The sequence below is a fragment of the Chionomys nivalis genome, chromosome 6 (assembly GCF_950005125.1).
Source record: "Chionomys nivalis chromosome 6, mChiNiv1.1, whole genome shotgun sequence".
Taxonomy (NCBI): domain Eukaryota; kingdom Metazoa; phylum Chordata; class Mammalia; order Rodentia; family Cricetidae; genus Chionomys; species Chionomys nivalis.
This window is the reverse complement of record NC_080091.1, coordinates 38302647-38328903: the sequence shown is the minus strand read 5'-3', so window position 1 is coordinate 38328903 and position 26257 is coordinate 38302647. Positions and strand designations below refer to the sequence as shown.

The 26257-nt window shown below is 47.1% G+C and overlaps 1 protein-coding gene across 5 annotated transcripts in view; it reads right to left on the bottom strand.

The window, feature by feature from the left end:
- Sfi1 (SFI1 centrin binding protein) overlaps positions 1-26257 on the bottom strand; it is a 68595-nt gene that overhangs the window by 2866 nt on the left and 39472 nt on the right. For 4 of the 5 annotated variants that reach the window (XM_057771162.1, XM_057771163.1, XM_057771164.1 and 1 more), the window contains 19 exons: positions 24391-24552; positions 21897-21967; positions 20704-20796; positions 17468-17565; positions 15149-15215; positions 11037-11167; positions 10246-10327; positions 9809-9987; positions 9247-9322; positions 8659-8754; positions 8231-8307; positions 7188-7290; positions 5362-5458; positions 2687-2847; positions 2191-2265; positions 1318-1392; positions 1027-1203; positions 700-959; positions 13-117 (listed from right to left, as the gene is read on the bottom strand). In XM_057771162.1, the coding sequence (XP_057627145.1) occupies positions 13-117; positions 700-959; positions 1027-1203; positions 1318-1392; positions 2191-2265; positions 2687-2847; positions 5362-5458; positions 7188-7290; positions 8231-8307; positions 8659-8754; positions 9247-9322; positions 9809-9987; positions 10246-10327; positions 11037-11167; positions 15149-15215; positions 17468-17565; positions 20704-20796; positions 21897-21967; positions 24391-24552 (2185 nt within the window). Of the gene's footprint in view, positions 1-12; positions 118-699; positions 960-1026; positions 1204-1317; positions 1393-2190; positions 2266-2686; positions 2848-5361; positions 5459-7187; positions 7291-8230; positions 8308-8658; positions 8755-9246; positions 9323-9808; positions 9988-10245; positions 10328-11036; positions 11168-15148; positions 15245-17467; positions 17566-20703; positions 20797-21896; positions 21968-24390; positions 24553-26257 lie in introns of those variants that run through there. The other variant, XM_057771166.1, reaches the window with a different exon arrangement.

Sequence of the window (26257 nt, the reverse complement as noted above, 5' to 3'; positions counted from 1 at the left end):
CATTTAACTTACTGCTGCTCCCCAAGGGTGCACCAGCCTGGGGACCTCTGGCTCCGCAAACGGTCGAGCAGGAAGGATGGACGTCGTGGCTGTTTCCGTGATAAGCGGGCCTCATTGCTGGGGAGAAATAATCTGTTCATGGACTGACAAGGTCTGCAAGAGGACCTGAGATCTCGATGAGCTTCAGACCTTGTCATTTTACAGGGAGACCAGAGGCCAGGCAAAACAAGGCTCTGGCCAAGGGCCAGAATGAGCATGGAGGTAGACCTGAGCCTAGACAAACGGCGTAACCCTGGCAGTCAGACTGATCCCCACCTGGGTGCTGGAGTTGCACCTCTTTCTTTTGACCTGAGTAATGAGACTCAGTGCTAGTTACTCTGGGAATGGCAGCTGCCTCAACAAGGGTGGTATGCATAGGACTGAGAGAAGCCATCCAAAGAGGTGGGAAAAGAGCAGGTCACTGCAGGCCTAAGGCAAGGCATGAAGGCTTGACAGTCTAGTAAGTACCATAAGACAAGGAGAAGCAGACGTCACGGGGGATGGACAACAGTCTCTTTTCTGCAAAGAAGCTGGGAAATCCCACTGCCCTGACAAGGCTGTGGCTGTCTCACCTGGTCCTTCCCAGGGTGCTTGTCCCTCATGTATGCTCCCAGTCTTTGCTCTAGGGCTAGAGGCAGAGGTGAGGCACAGGCCACTTACAGCGTTAGGTGGCAGGGCTCTCCAGCAGCTACTGCCAAGCTGCCCAGGGTTCCCTGAGACGGAGGAGCTTGCAACTTCTTGGTCTCCAGGGTGGTGTCCCCAGCCTCACCAGTAACTCCAGAGAGAAAGGAATCCTTAAATGTCACTCTTCTGCTGAATGTGATGGGTGCTGGTGCCTGAGACATCCTGCCTGGACCAAGTACCTTCTTTTTCCAGAGCTCAGCACAGCGGCGGACTGCACAGTGGAGGCTGTGGGCTGCCTGCAACACAATTTCTCATTAGTTCCTGCCCTGCTCTGCCAGCTCCTCACCAGCAGCCCCAGCTTACCTGGATTTCCTGCCGGGCCTGTAGCTGCTGCCGGAAGGTCTTCACACCAGTTGCAAAGCGCAGAAGCCGTGTGGCACCCTCCTGCAGGAGCTGCTGGTGGTACGCTTGCACAGCTCGTTCCAGCCGTGCCTTCTTCCTCCTCCTCTCAAGTATGAAGCCCAGCCATGCAGTCCATACCTTGTAGAAGAGACGGCAAGAGATGAGACTCAGGCTTCCATTTGGACTCCCATGACCCAAACCACAGAGCTGCCCCTGAAGGCAGGAGCAACCAGGGAGCTGTAGAACCATTACCTTTGCCTGCAGTGAGAAGGCCCAGAACCATAGGGCCCGGGCTGTACTCCACTGCTCTTGCTTCCTGACTGCCAGCTGTTGGCCAGAAAGACAGGGTTATTCAGAGGAATGCATAAGCAATACAGCCATGGCCAGTCCTAGCTCACCAGTCTCTAGCTAAAGCATCGACCCTCCTGGGAAAGGTTCAGGTCCTGGCCTCATCCTGAGATATTCAGTATGTTCAGAGTCTATGGACTGAAAAAATGACAGTAGAAAAGGAATGCAAAGAACAGTCAGAAGGGGTGAATGGAAGGAGCCAGCAGGGTTCACAGAGGGATGCTATGGAGCTAGGAGCAGAGCTGGGAGGCTCTCCAGCCTAGAGCAAGAGTGGCCTATGAACTTGGTTTTACTGAGCAGAATGTGTATGTGTGTGACCTTTTGAGATTTTTTTGTTGTTTTGGTTTGATTTGGGATTTTTTTGGTTTTTTCAGACAGGGTTTCTCTGTGTAACAGCTCTGGCTGTCCTGGAACTCACCTCTGTAGACCAGGCTGGCCTCGAACTCAGATATCCACCTGCCTCTGCCTCCCGAGTGCTGGGATTAAAGGCGTGTGCCACCACCGCCAACTTTTTTTTTTTTTTAAATCAAGACCACAACAAAGACTGAAATTCATTTCACATTAATTTTTGGATATTATTCCAATGCGTTTAAGATGACACCACTGTAAGAGAAACCTGGATTGAAGAGACTGATCGTCTATAAATGGTGTGTGAATGAAGCTGATAGTGAGGGGGGCACAAGGATGGAGCCCTGGGACAAAAACAGTATTAAAGACCCATCTAAGAGTGGGGCTGAGATGGCTGCAGGGAAGAAGCCTGCAGCAGGTTCCTCCTACCTGCTTCCTCCACTGGCAGAAGCAGGCCCGACAGAGTCTCTGGACCAGGAGTTGGGCAGCTCGCCTCTGAAGGAGCTGGGGAGAGTAAACACACAGGGGTCAGACTCCATTTTATCTGGTCTAGCCCAGCCGCAGGGGCAGCTGCACGCTGAGGCTCCACCCAAGTGGACATGCCCCTGCCGAGAGCTGTTCCAGACCCAAAGGCTCCTATGTAGGTGAGGAGGTCCTAATGGTTCCATACTTTGCCCAGATCTGAAAAGCTAGGGGTCAGAAGAAAGCAGATTTCTCTTCTAAGCCAGTTTCTCCTGACGCACAATTGATCTAAGGATGGCCACTCCTGCCTTCAGTAGTTGCTCAGAATTGCTCCCGCAGACTTGTTCCCACAGAATCTCAGGGCACCAGCATGCATGCTAGCTGCCTAGAGTTTTGTCTGGAGACCCCTCCGAAAGACACTCTGACTCAGGCAGAGCTTGGAAAGTACTACCACCTGCCCCACCTTTTTCCTGACACACCGCAGATGGTACGCCTTCCACCGAGCCATCCCTTCCTTCAGCAGCTGCTGGCGGTGATGCTGAGCCGCCCTTTCCAGCTGGAATCTCTGCTGGGCCTCCCTCTGGCTGCACAACTGCCAGCGCTGAAACCAGTCACGGAGCCGACCTGAAGCAGACTTAAAGTAGCTGACAACTGTAGAGAATTTTCATTGCTAAGTGACTTTGTAGCAGGGAAGGACTAGACAGTTGGAGAGGTTATGTGAGGTGACATCCAGCCTTCTGTGAGAAAAAAACACCACAGGCTCCATGTCCACTGTGTAAGGCCAAGTCAGGTCATCTTTGCGCTCTGGGAACTGGAACCAGGACGTTTTGCTGCTGCATCCCCAAGCGCTGTCGCAGAGTTGCATACCTGTGCACAGTCACCAAAGGTGTGCCAGGCCCCACAGAGCCACGCCAAGGGCTAACAGGCATGTGTCTGACAGGCATGTGGAAGGAGCAGACCCACCGTCCCTAAAGAGAACTTCCTCCCAGAGCCGAAGCCTGGAGAGGGTACAGCTTCCTCTCATGAAGCAGGAAACAAAGTTCAGAGAGAGAAGTCAAACGAGACCGAGACATGACCAGGACGATGATAAAATGATCTGGCCGTGTTGACTCTCTGGGCCACTGTGTAGACCTTGTTGATTCAGGAGGTACTTCTTGACCCATGCACAGTCAGAGAAGGGAAGGCAGCACCCATGAGCTGGAGACCAGTCATTTTACCATGTCCTGGATACAGCTTTAAGTGCACCTATCTCCCTAACTACAACTATACCATCCCTAAGTAACAACTTCAACAAGGGGGTACTACAGCCCCATTTTATAGATGAAAAAACAATACTGAAGCAGCGGGAACCCCTCTGTCCTCTGAAGTCAGACGAGGCAGTGTGGTGACTTTTGGTCTGTAATTTTTTTTTTTTACCTTAAAAAGTAAAGGATCTCACCCCCATCCAAGGAAACTTCTCGCAACAGATGGAACACACTCCCATACCTAAGGCCCCAGAACATTTTGGAAGAGGGGGAGAAAAGACTCTAAGAACCAACTGATGAGGGAGTTTGCTGTGTGCCTGTCTCCTAGTCTTATCAGAAGCTACCAACATGACTGCCCAAATGTGAGCTGAACAAAGGACACCAATAGATATGCCAATGTGAATGGGAAAAGCCGTGAAGCTTCAACCCTATACAAAGAACAACAAAAAACTAAGAAACGCTAACAGTGGGAGACAGAGTCTTCCCCAGGGAAGAGCACACCAATTTGTTATCCAATACCAAGTGGTCAGCCCTGGAAACAAGTTACAAGTAGCATTCTACAGACTGAGCAGGTTATATTTAGCGAGTGCTTATGCTTGTGCACACGTGCATGTGTGCATGCACGTGCTAACAATGGAAAAAGAGGGCAGGATTTGAAAGAGAGCAGTGTTTTGGAGGGAGGAAAGAAAGGGAAGGGAGAAATTATATAATTATAATCGTAAAAGAAAAGAAATGGGGGGAGTAAGGGTTCTAATTATGTGATTCAGGCTGGCCTCAAACTCCTTGTCCAGCATTCCTCCTTCCTGCCTTCCGCGTGCTGGGACTATGAGCCTGTACGCCGTAAAATCCTATACCTGGGTCTTAGGATGTCTTCCCTTGAGCTCTAACAAAGTGTGGCAGAGATTCTGAGGTCTTAAGATAAGACAAGACAATGAGCACATGTCTTTAGCCCCAGCGCTCCAGTGGCAGAGGCAAGATGACCTCTTTGAGTTCAAGATCATACTAGTCTACATAGTGAGTTCCAGGACAGCCAGGACTACAGAGAAACCCTTCTCCAAAACAAGACACTGAATCCCAAATGTTACTGCATCCCTCCCACAGATGGTACTTTGTGCTCAGCCTCCTACGTCCCTGTTCCCAGGACCCCCTTTTAGAGCAAATCTTTCAGAGACTTGCTACTGCTTCTGCTTCTAGGTTCTTCACTCACAGCAAAATCAGCATTTTCACCTTTTCATGGACTAGGGATAAGCAGTTCTCAAGGAACTTGCTGGGCTCCCAACACCAGATGGACCTACTGAGGCTCACCACCTTGTAGGATGCATAACCACCTTGTTTTCTGCCCCACCCCAGTAAGACACAGCTATTCTGGGCTGACTGGCTATTGAGGCCTAGCCTCAAGGATGAGTACTAGATTCTCAGCATCTCAGGAATGACTTAGATAATAGTATTATCTTTTTCTTTTTTTCTAAGACAGAGTTTCTCTGCAGCTTTGGAGCCTGTCCTGGAACTCACTTTGTAGACCAAGCTAGCCTCGAACTCATGGAGATCTGCCTGTCTCTGCCTCCCAAGTCCTGGGATTAAAGGTGTGTTCCACCACCACCCAGTTGGATACTATTTATTATCTTAAAGCTCACTTAGTAAATGTATATGATATATAATATATATCTCACCATGGAGGACCAAGAAGGGCAACAACCAGAAGGTAGAAGAACCCAGGAGAGATTCTCCCCCAGAGCCTCTGGCCTCCAACACTGAGAATATCAGGTTTTCTTTGAAGTCTCCTAGCCATGAGAGTGTCAGGGAACCAACATACACAGACAGAGCACATGGATCCTTGGGAAATCCTATGTTCATACTCTTTCTGGCAGTGTTTGTTCCCACAGGTCTCTCTTACCCCTGGCCAGTGCTTTCCGGGCCTCCCTGAGGGCAGCTGCCTCCTTTTCTCGGTAATATATCTGCATTGATGTAACCTCCCGCCACTGCACCAGGACCTATGGACAGGCAGGGAAAGAGAGGTGATCAGTTCACGTTCTGAGGTCAAGGACACACTGTGACCAGTGTGTGTGGGTCCTTGTGAGGTACGACTGAGGAGTTAACATTTGGCTCTCACAGCCAGCCACCCATACAGGTCTGGGTTGGGACTTCAGGTCTCTCACAGGAAGCCTGACATTTTCCTGTCAGGAGAATTTAAACTTTGTACTGTGCCACAACAAGTGAAGTTATTACATAGATTATAATCCTATTATTATTTGCTATGCATTATATTAATTCTTTCTTACACAGGAAATCCAGTAACAAAACCCTTTGTGGGGCGGTGTGAGCTGGTGCATACCTTTAACCCCAGCATTTGGGAAGCAAAGACAAGTGGATCTCTGTGTGTTTGAGACCTGCCTGGTCTACACAATGAGTTCTAGGCCAGCCAAGGCTACATAGTGAGAGCCTATCTCAAAAGAAAACACAGAACTCTGTGTGTGGAGGGGTGTTGTATGCATATGAGCATATGTGTGGGTGTAGAAGACCCATGAATCCAGTGTGTTCCTCACATTCTCCGTCTCGTTCCCATCAGACGCTCTCTGGGGCTGTCTGGACAATGAGCTCTCAGGACCTCTTGTTTACTCCAGCTCTAGGACAGGGGCTACAGACACACACAGCCATACTCAACTTTATTTGGGAGCTTGGGATTTGAACTCAGGTTGTACTCTGGGATTTGAACAGCATGTATTTTTAACCACTGAGCCATCTCCCCAGCACCACTAAACACATTTAAAGAAGTCAGGAAGCCAGATGAAGCTTCATAGTCATAATACCCCACTCCCAGCTGAGTGGCCTCTCTCTTTGGACCATTAAACCCAACTAGATCTGATCATCTCCTCCCAAGGTAGGGGCCAACTAGGCTCTCTTGAGCATTTCTTTTTTTTTTTTTTTTTTTTTTTTTTTTTGGTTTTTCGAGACAGGGTTTCTCTGTGGTTTTGGAGCCTGTCCTGGAACTAGCTCTTGTAGACCAGGCTGGTCTCGAACTCACAGAGATCCACCTGCCTCTGCCTCCCGAGTGCTGGGATTAAAGGCGTGCGCCACCACCGCCCGGCTTCTCTTGAGCATTTCTAAGAGGCCAGCCTTCACCAAATGCAGTTGCTGCCTCCTCAGGGAACTACATGGCCACCAGCAGGTAGACCTAAGCCACTCAAAAGCTTCCAGCAATCTGCTTTCTTCTGAACAGTCATGACCCATGGCCTGCCTCTGCTACTGTTTCTGTCTGAACCACTTCTTTGTATTATGTTCCAACACCATGCTCACCCATAGCATGGAGCCAACAGGGTATTCCCATACATCACCACAGCCAAGGCAGCGAGGTGGTCTGAGTCATTTCAAACTATGGGTGACCAGGAACTTCTTGGGATGCTCCATGCTTTCTAGCAAGCCTCCAGGGCCAGTCAGTAAGATCTGGTACTCTTCCAACAAGGACACCGAATCTCAGTGGCCTTGAGGCTTTATCAACGTTTAATGTTGTGCAGGCGTGGTAAGTGCTGGCTCTGGCAAGAACTAGTTTGGTTTCTATATGATGTTATTTTTATTTTAAAGAACAGTGATTCCGAATTCAGTAAAAACAAACATACAGTACCTACAGACATGCATGTCACTCTGAGTTCCTTATTAAGTGCCAACACTACATGCTGCTGGAATGTGACTCCCAAGCTTCCTGGTGACCAGTTTGTACCTCACCTTGAAGCACAGGGTCCTGTTGTACTGGGCTCTTGCTTGGGAGGTTTTTTCGGCCATATCCAAACGGGCCATGGTGTTTTCCCTCCAACAATGTAATGCCCACCTGCGAAGATATGGGCCAGGTGAGAACAGTGACCCCAGTTTGGAGGTCTGGGAGGCTTCTGTGAATCACCGTTACTCCTCTCCTGGGTAAGGACTCTGCCTGAAAGCACCTGTTCCATTGTCCCTCGGGCTCATGCTCTTGTCTCCACCCAACAACAGGTGCTCAGTGTCTGCTCTGTGCTAGGTACTAGGCAGGACTAGGCACCAGCAGTACACCAGGCCATCACTGAGTCTTCAGGAGTTCTCGAGATAAAGATAACAACAGCTGTAACCAAATGGCAACAATTCAGGTGATTCACATCGAGATAAGAGGCATATGAACCCTAGTGCCTACTTGCCAGAGGCCTGCTCTCTCATTCTGGTCTATCTGAGGGACTACATGGAGCTTTGTGGGACTGCACAGGAGTGGCAGTGTTAAAGTCCACAAGGTTCAAGCCTACACTCAGCCAGAACAGCATGTGCGAAGCAAATGCAGAGAGAAAGGGAACGGGTTGTCCACCTGGAAAAGAGAGAGTTCAGAGCTTGGGTTATAGGACCCTCCAGTGGTGAGAGGTAGAGATGGTCCTCACGGGGTAACTCTAGAGGGGCAGCTGGAAGGGACTGTCTGGGAGCTGACAGAGGACTGCAGACCCCACACTGGAGTGGGCACAAAATAATGCCTCAAGAGGCACAAGATATTAGGTGTGAGACAGGGACAAAAGAATGCTCAGAGGAACAGGACAAGTGGGGTCCATGTGGGCCTCGGGTGAGGTGTCTCAGTGTCTCAGCTGTCTTCCAAGGTTACCCTGCACATGGGAGACCAGGATATGCTGAGGTGAGCCAGAAAATGCAGAAGTTGTGGCAAGAAAGCCAGAGCTCCCACTAGAGCAGACTAGGCAGTTGTCTGCATGGCCTGAGGCAGAACTGCCCCCACCCTACCTGACTCAGCACTGGGGACTCACCTCAGCAGCTGCCTGTTGTGCCACCTCTCCCTGGCTGCCACCTCCTGTAGCACATTCCTCACCCTGTCCTGGTAAGTCTGTGGGAGATGAAGAAGTCACTGGAGGCCACCCTTCAGCCATACTTCTCCTCGTACAAGTCAGCCTCAGAGGTGCATTGACCACAGTGGCTACCATGCCCAGAGCTCTCAAAGAGTAGGGAGAGGTTGAAAGGCCCCATCCCAAGGCCAGTATAATGTCCCACAAGGCCCAACTCCGAGCTAGACTCATATAGAAATCAGCTTTCCAGGAAGGCTGGTACCCCAGGCAGCACTTTTTGGGTACTGTTCTGTTTGAGCCTTGCCAGATGACAGGAGGGACATGAACAAAGAACACTGCCAAAAACTCCCGCCCCCAAGCAGGGAGACCTGGAAGAAAGCGCTGGCTCCTACCAGCCACTTCTGCAGAGTCCTGTGAAGCAGGGTGTGCTGACTGTGAAGAGCTGCACGCCTCAGCTTTTGCTGCTCTTCTGTCCTCAGAGCCAGGCACTGTGCACAGGAAAGAGTGGGTGCTGTGGGCCCTGGGGCTGGGGGAGGTTCACTGCAGCACTGTCTCTATGTTACTTTCTGAGAGCTCACATAAGGGGGATATACTAACTGAGCCTCAGTCTCATCCATCCATCCATCCATCCATCCATCCATCCATCCATCCATCCATCCCCCAAGTGGTTGGTGGGTATCAAATGAGCAAGTGTCCAACAGGAAATGCTGGACAGGGGCTGGCTTCAATGTTACACCCTTAGCAGAGTTTATGTGAATGCCAGGCCAGGATCTTTACAGTAAGTTCAGATAAGAGCAGCCAGACACATTAAGGACAAGAAACCTTGAGTCAATCCCTCACAAAGTGAGCTTGCACTGCCCCACTGTGCCTTTGACCAGAGGAACTGTGGAGGAGCCTATCTGCTTGCTCTGAGTCATGCAAACAAACAGCTCCACCTGTCCAAAAGCCACACTCAGGCCGTGCCCATGCCGAAACCGTACCTTGTTCCACATGCTCCAGGACCAACGCAGGAGCCTTGCTGAGTGGAAGCGTGCAGCCAGTGTCCTGCCCATCCTCCTATGGGGAAACAGAAGAAGCTCAGCAAGGTCTAGAGCACAGGGGCCTCGACTCCCCTCTGCAGCCCTGCAAGTGAGAGCTGTCTAATGACCTGGGCCTTTCTAGGAAAGGGCACAGCAATTCAAAATTTTGCAAGCAACCTCATGGCTTCAAGGCCAGACATCTCTGCCTTAGACACATAGGCTGTAAGCATTCCCCACTATAGTCTTGTGGTCTGGTAAAAATTGTAACAACCTGCCCACCAGTCAGATGTCAGCCGCCTGATGGGCTCATTACTCTACAAGCCGCCACTGAGCGCAGTCACTCTCCATGGACTCCGACAGGAAACAGGGTGCAGCTTCTGAGCATGAGAGCACAAGGATGGAGCCCAAGGTGCTGCCCCTCTTTCAGGCTGAATTTCTGGGACACATGACTATGGGTGGACACTTGAAGCCGCTGCCAAAGCTGGCCCGAGATGGGAGGGCTCTGTAGTAGAATGCTGCTCACTCTTTTCTCAATCCTTGGGCACTTTCCCTCCAGACGCAGAAAGCCTTCCTGAGCAGCCTGCTGTGGTGGTGAGCACAGGCCATGGTTTGCCGCTCCCGCTCTTGGTGACATGCTGCTGCCTGCTGGTGCCACATGAACCAGGACTTCCGCAAAAGCTGCTGCTCTGCCTGCAGTATAGCCTGAGGCAGGACAGGAGGAAACAGAAACAGTCCAGTCCAGAAGGAGAGCAGATCAGAGGCTAAGGGAGAATCTGTGACCAGTAAAGAACTGCTTCCCCAGGCTGCCTGTGAATGTCCAGATCCTCCCAGGCTCAGGAGCACCAGGCAGGAGCCTGGCAGAGTAGGCTGGAGTTTGTGCAGCTTCCTGAAGAACAGCCCAGGACAAGTGCTTAAATGGATCCTGCCCGCAAGAACCCACACAAAGAGAGAGCTACACACCATTCTCTCAGCCAAGCGGTTTTCTCGATGTTGAGACATCTGCTGCTGCCAGATAGCAAATACTTGCTTCTCTAATGTTTCCCTAAACACACGAAAATGAGAAAAACTGACTAAAAGTAAAGCACTTACAAAGAAAGATAAACAGATCTAATCGAGGCTGGTTTGGCTCCTTGACCTTTATTACTCTGTGCATGACTATGGGTCTAAGACAGTGGCTCTCAGCCTTCCCAATGCTGCCACTCTTTAACACAGTTCCTCATGTTGTGGTGACCCCAACTATAGTTATTTTTGTTGCTACTTCATAACTATAATTTTGCTACTGTTATGAATTGTAATTTAAATCCCTGTGTTTGCTGATGGTCTTGGGTGACCTCTGTGAAAGGGTCATATTTGACCCCTTCAGTGGGTCACAACCCACAGGTTGAGAACCACTGTTCTTAGACTCCAAAAGACCATATCTTACAGAATAGGAGCGCAATACTTTAGGGAAATTACACAATGTGAAGCTCCATCAAAGTTCTCATCACAGCACGAACAGCAAACTCAGACAGTGCTCAAGAGACAAGCGCAGAGGCAGACACAAGCTGCTTCGTAATAAAGATGGACGAATGTCTTCCCAGGGTAAGTCTGACTGATTTTTCCTGCTACATGAGGTCAAAAGGGTCTCATTACTGAAAGCCAGAGGAACCAGGGACTGGGGGTTGGGAAACCAGTGAAGCGAAGCCAAGGCATTATAGAGTTTGCAGAGTTGGAGTTCTCTGTCCCAGACAGAAACTAACTGCATAGCGTACCTGTGAAAACGCACTGCTCTTGTGTGCAGGACTCGACTGCGCTGGCGCCATCGCCAAAGTCTGTACCACATATGGAAGGCAGCAGGCAGTGCTCTTTGCTGGAAATGGCCATCTGCTCTGGCCTGTAGTAGCTAAAACAAAATGACAAATGGCCTTTGTGATTTACTTTTTTCAAATGAATGTTCAGAGTCACACTCTACTGAGATAAAATTTGCTTCTCATACAAGTAAGAAATGTCATGTTTGATCTTTGCCAATTCGCTAGGTGAAAAATGTACCATGAGCTGGGTGTGGTGGCGCACCCCTTTAATCCCAGCACTCAGGACAAAGAGACAGGTAGATCTCTTTGAGTTTGAGACCAGCCTGATCTACATAGTGAGTTCCAGGACAGCCAAGACTACATAGAGAGATAGGCTTGAGTTGATCTGAACCTCACTAATCCAAAGGCCCTTAAACTTGGCAGCAATCCTCTACCCCTTGGGTGCTAGTATTACAGGTGTGTGTCACCACACCCAGCTTCCAGATAAGCCCCAGAAGTATTCTGATGTGGTCAAAGACAGCTCATCCATGCAAATGAATCAACACTCATCTGGTGAGCACTGTGCTGGGCTAAGACAGGCAGGCCATACCCTTAAGAAGCTAAGGCTAAAAGTTCTACCAAGGAACTTCTACAACTCATAAACACTTTCAGCAATGTAGAAGGATACAAGATTAACTCAAAAAAAAAAAATCAGTAGCCCTCCTGTACACAGATGATAAAAGGGCTGGAGAAGAAATCAGAGAATCAACACCCTTCACAATAGCCACAAATAGCATAAAATATCTCAGAGTAACTCTAACCAAGCAAGTGGAAGACTTGTATGACAAGAACTTTAAATCTTGCCGGGTGGTGGTGGCGCACGCCTTTAATCCCAGGACTTGGGAGGCAGAGGCAGGCGGATCTCTGTGAGTTCGAGGCCAGCCTGGTCTACAAGAGCTAGTTCCAGGACAGACTCCAAAACCACAGAGAAACCCTGTCTCGAAAAACCAAAAAAAAAAAAAAAAAAACCAAAAAAAAAAAAAAAAAGAACTTTAAATCTTTGAAGAAAGAAATTGAAGAAGACAACAGAAAGTGGAAAGATATCCCAGTTTGGGTAGGCAGAATTAACAAGTAAAAATGGCAATCTTACCAAAAATAATCTACAGATTCAACGCAATGCCCAGCAAAATTCTTCAAAGACCTTGAAAGAACGGTACTCAACTTCATACGGAAAAGCAAAAAATTCAGGATAGCCAAAACAATCCTGAGCAATAAAAGAACTTCTGGAGGCATCACAATCCCTGACTTCAAACTCTACTAAAGAGCTACAAGTACTGAAAACAGCCTGGTACTGGCATAAGAACAGACAGGACTAATAGAACTGAATAGAAGACTCGAATAACAATCCACACATCTTCAAACACCTGATCTTTGGTAAAGAAGCAAAAAATATCAAATGGAAAAAAAGAAAGCATATTTAACAAGTGGTGCTGGCATAATTGGATATCAACATGTAGAAGAATGAAAATAGACCCATATCTATCACCATACACAAAACTCAAGTCCAAATGGATCAAAGACCTCAACATAAAGTCAGCCACAATGAACCTTATAGAAGAGAAAGTGGGAAGTACACCTGAACGCATTGGCACAGGGAACCACTTCCTAAATATAACCCCAGCAGCACAGACACTGAGAGAAACAATAAATGGGACCTCCTGAAACTGAAAAGCTTCTGTAAAGCAAAGGACATGGTCAACAAGACAAAATGACATCCTACAGAATGGGAAAAGATCTTCACTATACCCACATCAGACAGAGGTCTGATCTCCAAGAAAACTCAAGAAATTGGACACCAAAAGATTACGTAATCCAATAAAAAAAAATGGAGTACAGACCTAAACAGAACTCTCAACAGAGCAATCTAAAATGACTGAAAGACACTTAAGGAAATGTTCAATATCCTTAGTCATCAGAGAAATGCAAATCAAAACAATTCTGAGATTCTATGTAAGAATGGCCAAAATCAAAAACACTGATGACAACTTATGCTGGAGAGGTTGTGGGGAAAAGGGAACACTTCTGCACTGCTGGTGGAAATGCAAGCTGGTACAACCCCTTTGGATGTCAGTGTGGCGATTTCTCAGAAAATTAGGAAACAACCTTCCTCAAGACCCAGCAAGGCTGAGCGGCGGTGGCGCATGCCTTTAATCCCAGCACTTGGGAGGCAGAGGCAGGCGGATCTCTGCGAGTTCAAGACCAGCCTGGTCAACAAGAGCTAGTTCCAGGACAGGCTCCAAAACCACAGAGAAACCCTGTCTCGAAAAACCAAAAAAAAAAAAAAAAAAAAAAAAAAAAAAAAAAAAGACCCAGCAATACCACTTTTGGGTATATATACAAAGGATGCTCCGTTGTGTCACAAGGACATGTTCTCAACTATGTTCATAGCAGCATTGTTTGTCATAGCCAGAACCTGGAAACAACCTAAATGCCCCTCGACTGAAGAATGAATAAGGAAAATGTGGTACATTTACACAATGGAGTACTACACAGCAGAAAAAAATAACGACATCTTGAATTTTGCAGAAAAATGGATGGAGCTAGAAAACATTATTTTGAGTGAGGTAACCCAGACACAGAAAGACAATGATCACATTTACTCACTCATAGGTGGTTTTTAAACATAAAGCAAAGAAAGCCAGCCTACAAACCACAATCCCAGAGAACTTAGACAACAATGTGGACACTAAGAGAGACTTACATAGATCTAATCGACATGGGAAGTAGAAAGTAGAGAAAGACAAGATCTCCTGAGTAAATTGGGAGCATGGGGACTTTGGGGGAGGATTGAAGGGAGAAGGGAAGAGGCAGGGAGGGGAGCAGAGAAATGTAGAGCTCAATAAATATCAATTTAAAAAAAGAAGCTAAGGCTAGTCAGGTGTGATTGTGCATGCCTTTAAGCCCAGCACTCAGGAAGCAGAGGCAGGTGGATCTCTGTGATTCCAAGGCCGGCCTGGTCTATAGACTAAGTTCCAGGACAGCCAGGGCTACACAAAGAGACCCTGTCTCAGAAAAGAAAAAAACAAAAAAAAAACAAAAACAAAAAAAAAAAAACAAAAGAAGCAGCGGCTATAGGTTAACTGAAAAGAGAAGTTAGCACAGAGCTATGTTAATGCAGAGTGACAAGCAAGGGTTCAAGAGAGCACCTAAGCTGGCAGGGTTGTGAGCTACAGAGAACTACAGGTACAGCAAGGAGCAGAAGCACACAGTCAGGAATGACAGAAAGCAGCAATGGAGACAGAAGAGCTAAGAAGCATCTGTGTCCTTAGCTCCCATTCCCATTCTATCCACAAATGTGCCAGTCTGATGGTGGCAGCAGATGATGTTGACGGGGGAAGGAGGACAGTGCCAAAACAACTGAGGGAGTGTAGCTTGTGTCATCCTCTCACCCACTGCCAAGGACGGATCATCATCAAATGCACCAACATCTCACTTTGTAGACCAAGCTAGCCTCGAACTCACAGAGATACGCCTGCCTGTGCCTCTGAAGAGCTGGGATTAAAGGTGTGCACCACCACTGCCCAACTCACACACATTTTTTACAAAGTCTTCATTTAGCATTCCAGACACCTGTGCCCAACTGTCCGAAATGACCTGCAAGTCACACTTCCCTGCTACCCTAGCTTATGGCTGAGGAGCAAGAATTCTACTATACCCTTAATAAAAGCACAGTCTAAGGCAAAGCAGGTATGCAGTAGGCATCTCTTCCGTGGGGGGCAGGCAGGGTGGCACACTCCATAATACCAGCGTTAGGGGAATGGGACAGGTGGGTACATAAAACAAAGGGAAGTGAGTGAAGACGTAAAAGCCTGGGAGGAGCCACTCCTTACCCCTAACAGCGTCTATGTCTTCCAGCAATGAAGGAATGGGACTTGGGCTGGAGGAAACAACTCCATGGTTTTACAGTTCCCTCCAAATACAGTAACCCCAAAAGCAGAACCAGGTCTCCTGGCATAGCCTTTCCCAAGCATCTTCCCAAAGTCAGAAAATCCCATTAGTAGGTGCTGAACTGCCTGCTTTGGTGTGCTCTGTACCTGCAGGCATCTTCTCTGGTGCACATGTCGTAACCACACTCTGACACACTTGCGTAGGACTGTCATCCTGGAAGAAAACACAAGAAAACCAGAGAACTGCGTACTGTCAGGTGTCGAGCTGTAAGAGTATACTGTTTATAAGGCAGCTGCTTCTAGGTACAGTTACTTCCTGAGGGTTCAGGGCACCCCAGGGCTTACTGCTTACTGGTTACATCCTCGGAGAGAGGAAAGTGAAGAACTTACTAACATGAAGTCATCGTCTCCTGACCTTGGGCTTTGGCTGGTTTTAAACTTCCAGCATTTTCTTGAGGTCTGTTTCGTTGATTTTTTGCAGGACTTCACCTATGCCAAGCAAGTACCCACTGCTGAACTACACTCTAACCCCTGGCAGCTCACTGGGAACCTAATTAGACCACCAAGCACAGTGTGTCTGGGACTTAAGAGAGGACTCCTGTCACAGCACCCTTGAGGGTTTGTCAGGACTCTCGGCACACAGAGGTACTGAATGCGATGATGCATGCTTGGCCTTGTATGCCAGGACTTAGAATAATGACAACTCTGAGTCAGGCTTTTTTTTTTTTGTCTTTTTAAATTTTATGTGTACTTTTAAAACCACAGGCCATAGATGTATCTCAGTGGTGGAGACCTTGCCTAGCATGTATGAGGAACTAGGTTCAATCCCAGCGCAGAAAAAAGAGAGAGAGATAAGTCTTATGTGTGTAAGTGTTTACCTGCATGTATGTATGTGCACCACGTGTGTCTGGTGCCCATACAGAGCACTGGGTCCCCTGGAACTAGAGTTACAGATGGTTGTAGCCACCATGTACATTCTGGGAACTGATCTAGGTCCTCTGGAAAAGCAGCCAGTGCTCTCCAGTACTGAGCCATCTCTCCAGTCCCAAATATTAGGATTCTTTTTTAAAAAATATTTATTTATTTATTTATTTATTATGTATACAATATTCTGTCTCTGTGTATGCCTGCAGGCCAGACGAGGGCACCAGACCCCTCTACAGATGGTTGTGAGCCACCATGTGGTTGCTGGGAATTGAACTCAGGACCTTTGGAAGAGCAGGCAATGCTCTTAACCTCTGAGCCATCTCTCCAGCTCCCCAAATATTAGGATTCTTATTGACTCATTAAAGATATGCTCTGAAGCTGGGGATACAGTTTTGTGGTAGAACACATGCTTAGCATGTGAAAAGTGCTGGGCTGGATCCCTAAAACAATAAGTAAATAAATAGTAAAAAGAAAAAAAAAATTGGACCAGTAGCTGCAAGTTACACTAATAACACTGGAGGTGAAGGTCGAGACATTACTTAACATGATGAACGTCTCTGCAGCAAGAGTCCGGGCTAAGGGGCTGGAGGAAGACAGCCTCACAACTTTTATTTCCATTTCTATATATTTTTAATTTTTCTCCATAGATATTTACTTAAAAATAAATGTATTTATTAGGCAGAGGCAGCACACTTCTTTAATCCTAGCACTCAGGAGGCACAGGCAGGTGGATCTCTGTGAGTTCAAGGCTAGTCTGATCTACAGAGCAAGTTCCAGGATAGCCATGGCTACATAGGGAAACCCTGTCTTAAAAAACAAAAATAATAAAATAAAAAGATGTATTTAACAGAATGACTGGCTCTAAACAATCAAGGATATTCCTTATTTCCAGGAAGACCTAGCCCCAAATATCATCCTAACCTGACCTTTAACATTAAAAATCTTTCGCTGCAGTGCAGGAGCTCAAACTCACCTTGCCTATGCTAAGCAAGCACTTTGCACTGAGCTACATCACCAGTCACAATGGACAAGTACCAAAGGCCTGCAGAAGAATGGAGGCAGTGGTAGTGATCAAATACAGAGGTGGACAAGATCCAGTGCAAATTGCATCATCTCACCTCCCACGTGACCTGCGAAAAGCAACCACACCCAGGAGCCATTACTTTATAGTGTGAACTTCACAAAGATAAACAAACCCCTTACGTTTTTTGTTTGTTTGCATGCTTGTTTGTTTTTTGTTTTGTTCTAGGTGACAGTCCTGTGCACAAGAGAAGATGCAAGCAAAAGTACACACAGGTCTCACTGTGCATCCCTGACTGCCCTAAATCCTGCTATGTAGACCAAACTGGTCTTGAACACACAGAAATCCACCTGTTGCTGTCTCATGAGTACTAAGATTAGGGGCCTAGTCCACACCTGGCTAAAAGGCCTTTCTGAGTTGAGAAGCTAACTCATGCCAGAGTAGTCACTTCCTCCTGGAAAACCCTGTCAGAATTGCCCGGGGTCCCTAGAGAGCCCACGGCTGAGCTGAGCTCCTACCTGTAGTGGGTCCAGCCTGCAAGCAGTGAGGAAAGCTGCATTCTCTCTTCCCTCTGCTCAAGTTGACACTGCCAGAGGTTCCAGAACCTGCGAAGCAGCTGCAGAATGACAGGAAGAAAACAAGTGTATCATAGTGAGAAGTGGGAGGAGGCCTCTGAGTGTAAGTGCCACCCCCCAGCACACTGTGACCCCACAGGGAGCAGCCCAGTCACACTGCTGGCCGAGGGAGCCAGGCTCTGGGCTAGTATAAATGGCTCTTCAAGTAGACAGCCACATGAAAACAAATCTGGGTGTTATAGAAGAATTTTTTTTTTTTTTTTTTTTTTGGAAACAGGATCTCATTATGTAGCCCAGGCTTAAACACATGATTCCCTTGTCTCCATCTCTCAAGCGCTATGATTATAGACACTGTACTATGCTGCTCAGCAGACAGTACCATTTTTTTTATTTTAAATGAATCTCTATTTATTATGTATGCAGTGTTCTGCCTGCAAGTATGCTCAAACACCAGAAGAGGACACCAGATTCCATGATTGACGGTTATGAGCCACCATGTGGTTGCTGGGAATTGAACTCAGGACCTCTGAAGAAACAGCCAGTGCTTTTAATCTCTGAGGCATCTCTCAGGCCCTGTAATACCATTTTTCAAAGTCATTTTAAAAATTAAAATTCTTGGGCTGGAGAGATGGCTCAGAGGATAAGAGCACTGGCTGCTCTTCCAGAGGTTGTGTGATGGAGGAAGGTCATTTGTCAATAAACTTGGCCCATTTGATAGGCCATCCCTTAGGTGGGTGGAGTAGACAGAATAGAATGCTGGGAGGAAGAGGAAGTGAGCTAAGATATAGGGCAGCTCCTCTGAGAGACAGACGCCATGCTCTCCTCTCAGAGGCAGACACGATGAAGCTCTGACCCAGGATGGACGTAGGCTAGAATCTTCCCGGTAAACGCACCTTGGGGTGCTACACACATGAACAGAAATGGGCCAAGCAGTGTTTAAATGAATAGAGTTTGTGTGTTGTTATTTTGGGTCATAAGCTAGCCATGCGACCGGGAGCTGGGGTGGCATGAACACAGCCAGCAGCTCCCCACTACAGTCGTGAGTTCAATTCCCAGCAACCACATGGTGGCTCACAACCATCTGTAATGAGATCTGTCACCCTCTTCTGGGATGCAGGCATACATGGAGGCAGAATGTTGTATACATAATAAATAAATCTTTAAAAAAATAATAAAAAATAAAACTCCTTACATATTGGCGCTTAGGAAGTTGCTTTCAAAGTGTTTAACTTCCATGTCTAACCCTCTAGGTCTACTGTCTCATTTATAAGAACTACACAGATACAGGAAAATTAAGTGATATAAAAAAGGAAACAACAAGCTAGGCATGGTAGCACATACTTTTAATCCCAGCACTCGGCAGACAGAGGCAGGCAGGTCTCTGTGAGTCTAGCCTACAGAGCAAGTTCCAGGACAGCCAGGGCTGTTACACAGAGAAACACTGTCTCAAAAATAAAAAATCAAAACAACAACAACAACAAAAACAAAAAAGAACAGACATATTGAGAATGAGGATATAATAAAAACAACTAAGCTGGGCGTGGTGGCGCACGCCTTTAATCCCAGCACTCGGGAGGCAGAGGCAGGCGGATCTCTGGGAGTTCGAGACCAGCCTGGTTTACAAGAGCTAGTTCCAGGACAGGCTCCAAAACCACAGAAAAACCCTGTCTCGAAAAAAAAAAAAAAAAATTACAACTTTCATTATGTGTGTTGCTACAATTCAAAAACATAAGAACCAGGGACTGGAGAGACAACTCAGCAGTTAAGGTTCTTGCTGATGTTTTAAAAGACCAGAGTTTGGTTCCTAGCACCGATATCAGGTGGCTCACAACAGCCTGAAACTCTAGCTTTGGAGAATGTTGCTCTAGATTTGGTGCTGAGGAGACAAGACCATGGAAGCACAGTCATGGGTTCCCGTGGCAGAGGAGGGAGGGCAGGAAGATGGAAAATGGAGACAGTTCCAGGTTATACGGAAAGGCTGTCTTCAGACAGACAAATGAGTAATGAGTATTTGTTAATGTACCACGTGAGCCCTGACTGAATCCTAAAGTGAAAAGACAATCTGAGGGACAATTGTGGAAATCTGAAAATGACCTGGATGGCAGTAGAAGACTGCGGTTAATTTTGTTAGAAATTATAAAGATCTGTGGTATCTAAAAAAATTGCTTGTTTGGGGTTGATGCATGCTGAAGTATTTAAGTGTTTTTATAACTTACTTTGAAATTGTTTGCCAGGCGGTGGTGGCACACTCCTTTAATCCCAGCACTTGGGAGGCAGAGGCAGGAGGATCTCTGTGAGTTCGAGGCCAGCCTGGTCTACAGAGCTACTTCCAGGACAGGCTCCAAAACCACAGAGAAACCCTGTCTCGAAAAACCAAAAAAAAAAAAAAAAGAAAAAAAGAAATTGTTTGGAAGAAAATTTGAAGCAAATATTAATGAATACTGAGTCTAAGCAGTATACAGACCATTATACTAGTTATTTCTGTTTTACTATGTGCTTAATCATTAAAAAAAAAAAAAAGGAAGAAACCTACACCTAGAAACAAAACCAACGAAGAGAGTTATTGCCCTTGGTGAACACACACAGGGCTCAGCAGTTTATATTACCTGGGGTGCTCTGGACAGGGTGAAAAGCCTAATCATCTGGGCCGAGTACTGATTTTCTCTCTCTCTCTCTCTCTCTCTCTCTCTCTCTCTCTCTCTCCTCTCCTCTCCTCTCCTCTCCTTCCTTCCTTCCTTTCATTTTTGTTTGTTTGTTTGTTTTGTTTTTTGAGACAGTTTTTCTGTGCAGTGCTGTCTATCCTGGAACTCACTTTGTAGACCAAGCTGGCCTTGAACTCTCAGAGGTCCACCTGCCTCTGCCTCCTGAGTATGGGGATCAAAGGCATGTGCCACCACTACCTGGCAAGTACTGATTTTCTTAGTAGACTGAAGTGAGGTGGGGTGAGTGGGGAGCCCTAAAAAAGGCTAAAACGAATTTCTCTATTAGCAGATGCAGATTAACAAAGAAAATAGGCATTGCTATTTTGGAGTCTAAAGTTTAAATGAAGTGCCATGCACAGTAGTACACACATATAATTACAGGACTCCGGAGTACTGTGAACTCAAGACCAGTTCGAGTTTGAGGCTGGCCTGAGCTAACCACACAGCAAGGCCCTGTCTGGGAGGGGCAAGTCTCACCGTAGTATCACGCAGCTGGTGAGCAAGGTTCCTTCTTATTCGCCAGAGACGGGCCTGGGTCACGTTATCTTTTAAGGCTCTGAAGCAAGAATGCTGCACACAGAAATGACACGGATTGAAAAGAAGAATCAATGTCTGCAGACGTGTGAACAAGGAAAGCAGCATCGGAAGCCTCTACGGTTCAGGACCACTCCCTTTCTCTGGAGTTTCTCTACCTTGCACCTAATAGAACCGAACATACCTAGCTCTCAGTAATACTGGCTTCACACAAAAACACGCCCTCTGTTCAGTTACCTCTGAACAGGAGACTGACTCCCCATGATCCATAGGAAAAATAATTCTAAAAAGGTTGAACACTGGGTGGGTATGGCACCTATGCTGTTAGTCCCAGACTTGGGAACCCCCTAGAGTTAATGTGTATATTCATTTGCATAACTATAAATGTGGCTTGTCAGAATAAACTGAGTCTGTGATGAAAGGTACCCATTGTCAACTTCTTGGCAGCTAGGACCCGGTGGGATCAGGCCTCTGGCCCCGCCTACTAAGGACCGGTTCGCAGAAGTGTGCAGACCCACCTCACTCCTGGCTGGGATCCAGGGCTGCACGCACAGAGAAAGGCAGCTGAGCAACTTAACCAGCTGTTTTAAGCTCCTGCTGCCTTGACAGACTGTACCTTCAACTGTGTGCTTACATGAATTCTTGTCATCTCTGACTTGCTTACTGGGATATTTTATCACAGAAACAAAAGACACTAGGACAGAACCCTTGGGTCCACATTCCCTATTCTGTCACTACCTAAGCAAAGCACCAGAGGGAAGAGGCTGGATTGGGTCAGGGATTTCCCAATTGTGTTCTGTGGAGCAGCAGAGGCTCCTAAAGTCTCCGAAGGCCAGCTCCTGAGGTGGGGGCAGCCCACAGGACAGGACCCAACTCTCCAGACCTTGATTCAGGCTTAGGATCAGGACTTCTGTCTGTGTTATACATTGGGTCTCTGCCACTCAAAAGAGGCCGACTGTAAAGCCCCAGAATCATATCCCCTCTGAGGTCCCTTAACAACTCCACATCCCTGACTCTTTTTCAAAATGTGAACACAGACTACAGCCACTCAGAACTGGCTGCACACAGGGGCTAGTATCAGGGGAGTGCTAAGCGGATGCCACCACGGCTACCCCAGACCCTGGTACTCTTATTACCAGGAGGTAGTGCCGGTGGTGTTCTTCTGCCGCTGCATGCTGGGCAACCCCTTCTGCCTGCAGCAGCATGTCTGCAGGAATTCCGTTAAGGCCTCCAGTCTCACAAGGCTCCTGGCCCGACACAATAAGAATGCTTCCTATGAGCCACCTAAAGGGCAGGTTCTAGCATAACAGGCCTGCTAGGCAGGCTGATAACCACCTGTCTCCTCCTGGCGATTCAGGAAAGCACAGAGGAGTGCTAACAAAGAGCCAGGTCATGCCTCCACCCTCTTGACACCCATCCAAAGAAAGGCAGAGTCTGAGGTAACCTGCCACCAAGTTCAACAACCATTTGGAATCATCACCGAGCCAGCAGCCTTGATAGTTTGGCATCATGGTCCGGTAAGATGATTGAGCTGGGAGCGTTAGATATTTTCATATCTGTTCTAGTCTCGTAATCCTCACATACTCAGCTAAACAACCCATGTGCTCTGCTCCTGAACCTCTCTCATGGCCTGCTTCTCTTCTGCCCAGCGCCTGACTTGTCCCTCACATGAGTCCTCACAAAGCTGGGCTCTCTGGGCAGCCTCTCTCCTCTAATCCAGGCCCATATTCTCTTTTTAAAAACTTCATGTACGGCAGGTGTCGCGCATGCCCTTAATCCCAGCACTTGGGAGACAGAGGCAGGTGGATCTCTATGAGTTCGAGGTCAGCCTGGTCTACAGAGTGAGTTCCTGGACAGACAAAACTACACAGAGGAAAAGAAAAAAAAAAAAAAAAAACCTGTCTTAAAAACCAAACAAAACAAAACAAGATAAAAATAAATAAAAAACCCAAAACGTCAGATTACATTCATCTGTGTTTGCATGCATGGATGTGCCACGGTGAAGGCCAGAGGACAACTTGCAGCCATCTGTTCTTTCCTTCTGCCAAGTGGGCTCCAAGGCGCAAGCTCAGGTTATGAGGCTCGGCAGCAAGCTATCTCACTGGTTCTAGGAACATCTTGGCTAAAGCACAAATTCAAGGGCAATGATTTTTATGGAAAACTCCCCAGGATAAGGAGTAAATCCCTGAGTGTGGCACACAGGGCTCTATGAGAGGTCCCCAGACCACAATGACTGTCCCATGAGCCATACTCACCACATATTTTTTTTTTCTGAGACAGGTTCTCACTATGTAGCCTTGGCTGGCCTGGAACTCATTATGTTGACCACGTTGGGCTCAAACTCAGAGATCTGCCTGCCTCTGCCCAAGTGCTGAGATTCAAAGTGTGTGCCATCATGCCTCACCAGTAAACCTGTGCAAATACCCAGCCTCTGCCAAAATTTATGGTCACCTAGGACTTACATTCAGTTCAGATGTGTCTTCCTTACCTGAACCTCCTGGGAGGCCAGAAATCTTTTACTTTATTATTATTATTGTTGGTTTCTTTAGAGAGAGGGTTTCTCCAGGCAGCTTTGGAGCCTGTCCTGGAACTCACTCTGTAGACCAGGCCTCAAACTCAGAGATCCACCCACCTCTGCCTCCCGAGTGCTGGGATTAAAGGTGTGAGACACTACCATTGGGTGCTTTTTACTTTAAAATACAAAACAAAAAAAGTCAGAGATAGAGTCTGGATGTGCAGTCAGGCTGGTCTAGATTTAAGATCCTTCTGCCTCACTGTTCCTGAGTGCTGGGTACACAGGCATAGTTCTGGGTCAAGCCCTCTGTCACTGTCAAGACCATTTTCATATCTCTTTTCCCACTGGACAAGGAGTGCTGTGAGTCTTTCGTTTCCCTCAGGTGCTTAGTTTGTCTGTAAATTTGGCCCAGCCAGAATCACTTGGGAAAAGGGACTCTATCTGGGAAAACACCTCCATCAGATTAGCCTGTAGGCAAGTCTATGGGACATTTTCTTGATTAATGACTGATGTGGTAGGGCCCAGCCCGTGAGTGGTGCCAATGCTGGGCAGGTGGTCCTGGGTTGTTTAAGAAGCAGGCTGAGGGCCAAGTAGGGGTGGCACACACCTTTAATCCCAGCACTTGGAAGGCAGAGGAAGGAGAAGGAGGAGAAGGAGAAGGAGAAGGAGAAGGAGAAGGAGAAGGAGAAGGAGAAGGAGAAGAAGAAGAAGAAGAAGAAGAAGAAGAAGAAGAAGAAGAAGAAGAAGAAGAAGAAGAAGAAGAAGAAGAAGAAGAAGAAGAAGAAGAAGAAGGTTGAGCAAGTCTTACAGAGCAAACCAGTGAGCATCGTTCCTCTCCTTCAGTTTCTACCCCAACTTCTCTTCATGATGGACTGTGAGCTGTCAGATGAAACAAACCCTTTCCTCTCCACTTAGCTGTTGGTCATAAAGTCTATCACAGCAACAGAAACCTACCCAAGACACCAAATACAAGAACTTAAGTTGGAGTTCAACATGAATCAAGACTTGGATGGACAAATGTAAGGATGTGTAGCTGAGGTATCCAGATCCTCACACTGTGGACATTCTGGGGGAGGAGGGAAGCAGGATGATGAACAGGCCAGTGCAAAGGATACAGTGCTTCCAGTGTGCAAAGGCCCTCCGCAGGGCCATCTTCTGGGCCAGTTTCTCCACCAAGGCCTGGTGGGCAGACAAGCTCTGCCTCCACTCCCAGGCCCACTGCCAGTCACAGAAATGAAACTGGAGCACAGTGACACGATGGAATTGTGCAGCCATTTCTGCAAGAGAGAAATAACTCCTAGTTAGGTACTGCTCCCCACAGCAGGGAAATGACACGAAGGCTGGACCCTACTATTGACAAAGAGCAGGGATTCAAGAGCACTCCCATGAAGAATCCTTATTACAGGTTGACAATGTAGCAGAGAGAAAGTGTGTGCTTTAAATGCAAGGCTCCTTGGGTCAACCCCAAACACCACACACAGAAGAGTTGTCTAGACACTAGAAGGTTATTGAACCTCTAGAATTACTTCTCATTCCAAGAAAAAAGGGCTGCAGTTATAGGAAGTGTGATGGCTAATCCTGGTTGCCAACTTCACACATCTGGGAAGACAGATCGGTTCACTATCTCATCAAACTGGACTGTGGCATGTCTGTGACGCCACTGGTTTTTTTTTTTTTTTTTTTTTTGGTTTTTCGAGACAAGGTTTCTCTGTGGTTTTGGAGCCTGTCCTGGAACTAGCTCTTGTAGACCAGGCTGGTCTCAAACTCACAGAGATCCGCCTGCCTCTGCCTCCCGAGTGGCCACTGGTTATTTTTTGTTGTTTTTTTTCGCTAGTATAGGAGGGCCCAATCCATTGTGGACGGTACCATCCCTGAACAGGAGAAATATATTTTCTCCCCAAGGGCAGAGGCTGCTAGTTAGCTGCTGATATGTAAGAATGATAACCAACACTTTCAAAAATACTGTCTGATTTTTGTCTCTACTTAGAGGGTTCTGGATAGGCTCAGTCTCCAAGGAAACAACATACCACTCCAGTGATTTTATGCTGGCAAAGGACTCCTGAGCTTTCAGCCATACTGACCCTAGCTGTCGGATACACGTCCTTCCAACACTAATCAGCTGACAGCTGGTAAACTGAGCCCTCCAAAGTAGGCTGTTGTTTGAGGCTGTGATTGAAGACCATCATGCTGAAGAGCCTAACAGCCTTTGCTCTCCAGTCTTGGGCAGCTGTGGAGCTGGGCTAGCTCCACTATGCTCTATGAGCCAATGGTGGTAGTCTAGGAGGTAAATAGGATTCACTTGGACAAGAGCCTGAGCGCCTAACCTAGGGGTACAGTGTTTGATTTGCTTCTGTGTAAACTCAACAAGCTTGCTTATAAAAAGCATCACAGATCATGCTCCTAGGGTGACCTGGACCAGCAGGCTGTTCTCAGTGACAGGGTCCTAAGGGGAGGAGGCCAGGAGATGAGAAGATAAAGACAACAGGAAAGCTGTGGTCAGGAGGTCTTACATAAGTTGTCTTATTCCAAGCAGATTCCTGGTTTTCAAGAAGGAAAGCCTTGGGTCGATCTAATCCTTAACACTAGGTGTTATTAACCCTAAAACTGTTTGGGAAACCAAACCACAATGATGGCACCAATAAGAATCCCACATGCCAAACTTGTAATATGTTTATTTTTTTCTTTCCTTTTCATTTAAACTTAAAATGTTTTAAAGAACATTTCAATATCATGCTGGATGGTGATGGTCCTAGTTCTCAGGTGGCAGAAGTAGGTGGATCTCTGTGAGTTCGAGGCCAGCCTGGTCTACAGAGCAAGTTCCAGGACAGTCAGAGCTACACAGAGAGATCCTGTCTCCAAAAACCAAGATAAAAAATTTCAATACACAAATTATATGTATTTGCATAAGGGAGGACAAATTCAAATAATACAAGTATATGTTGAGGGCTGGGCTGATCCAAGGCTTTCCCTGAGGCTGTAAGA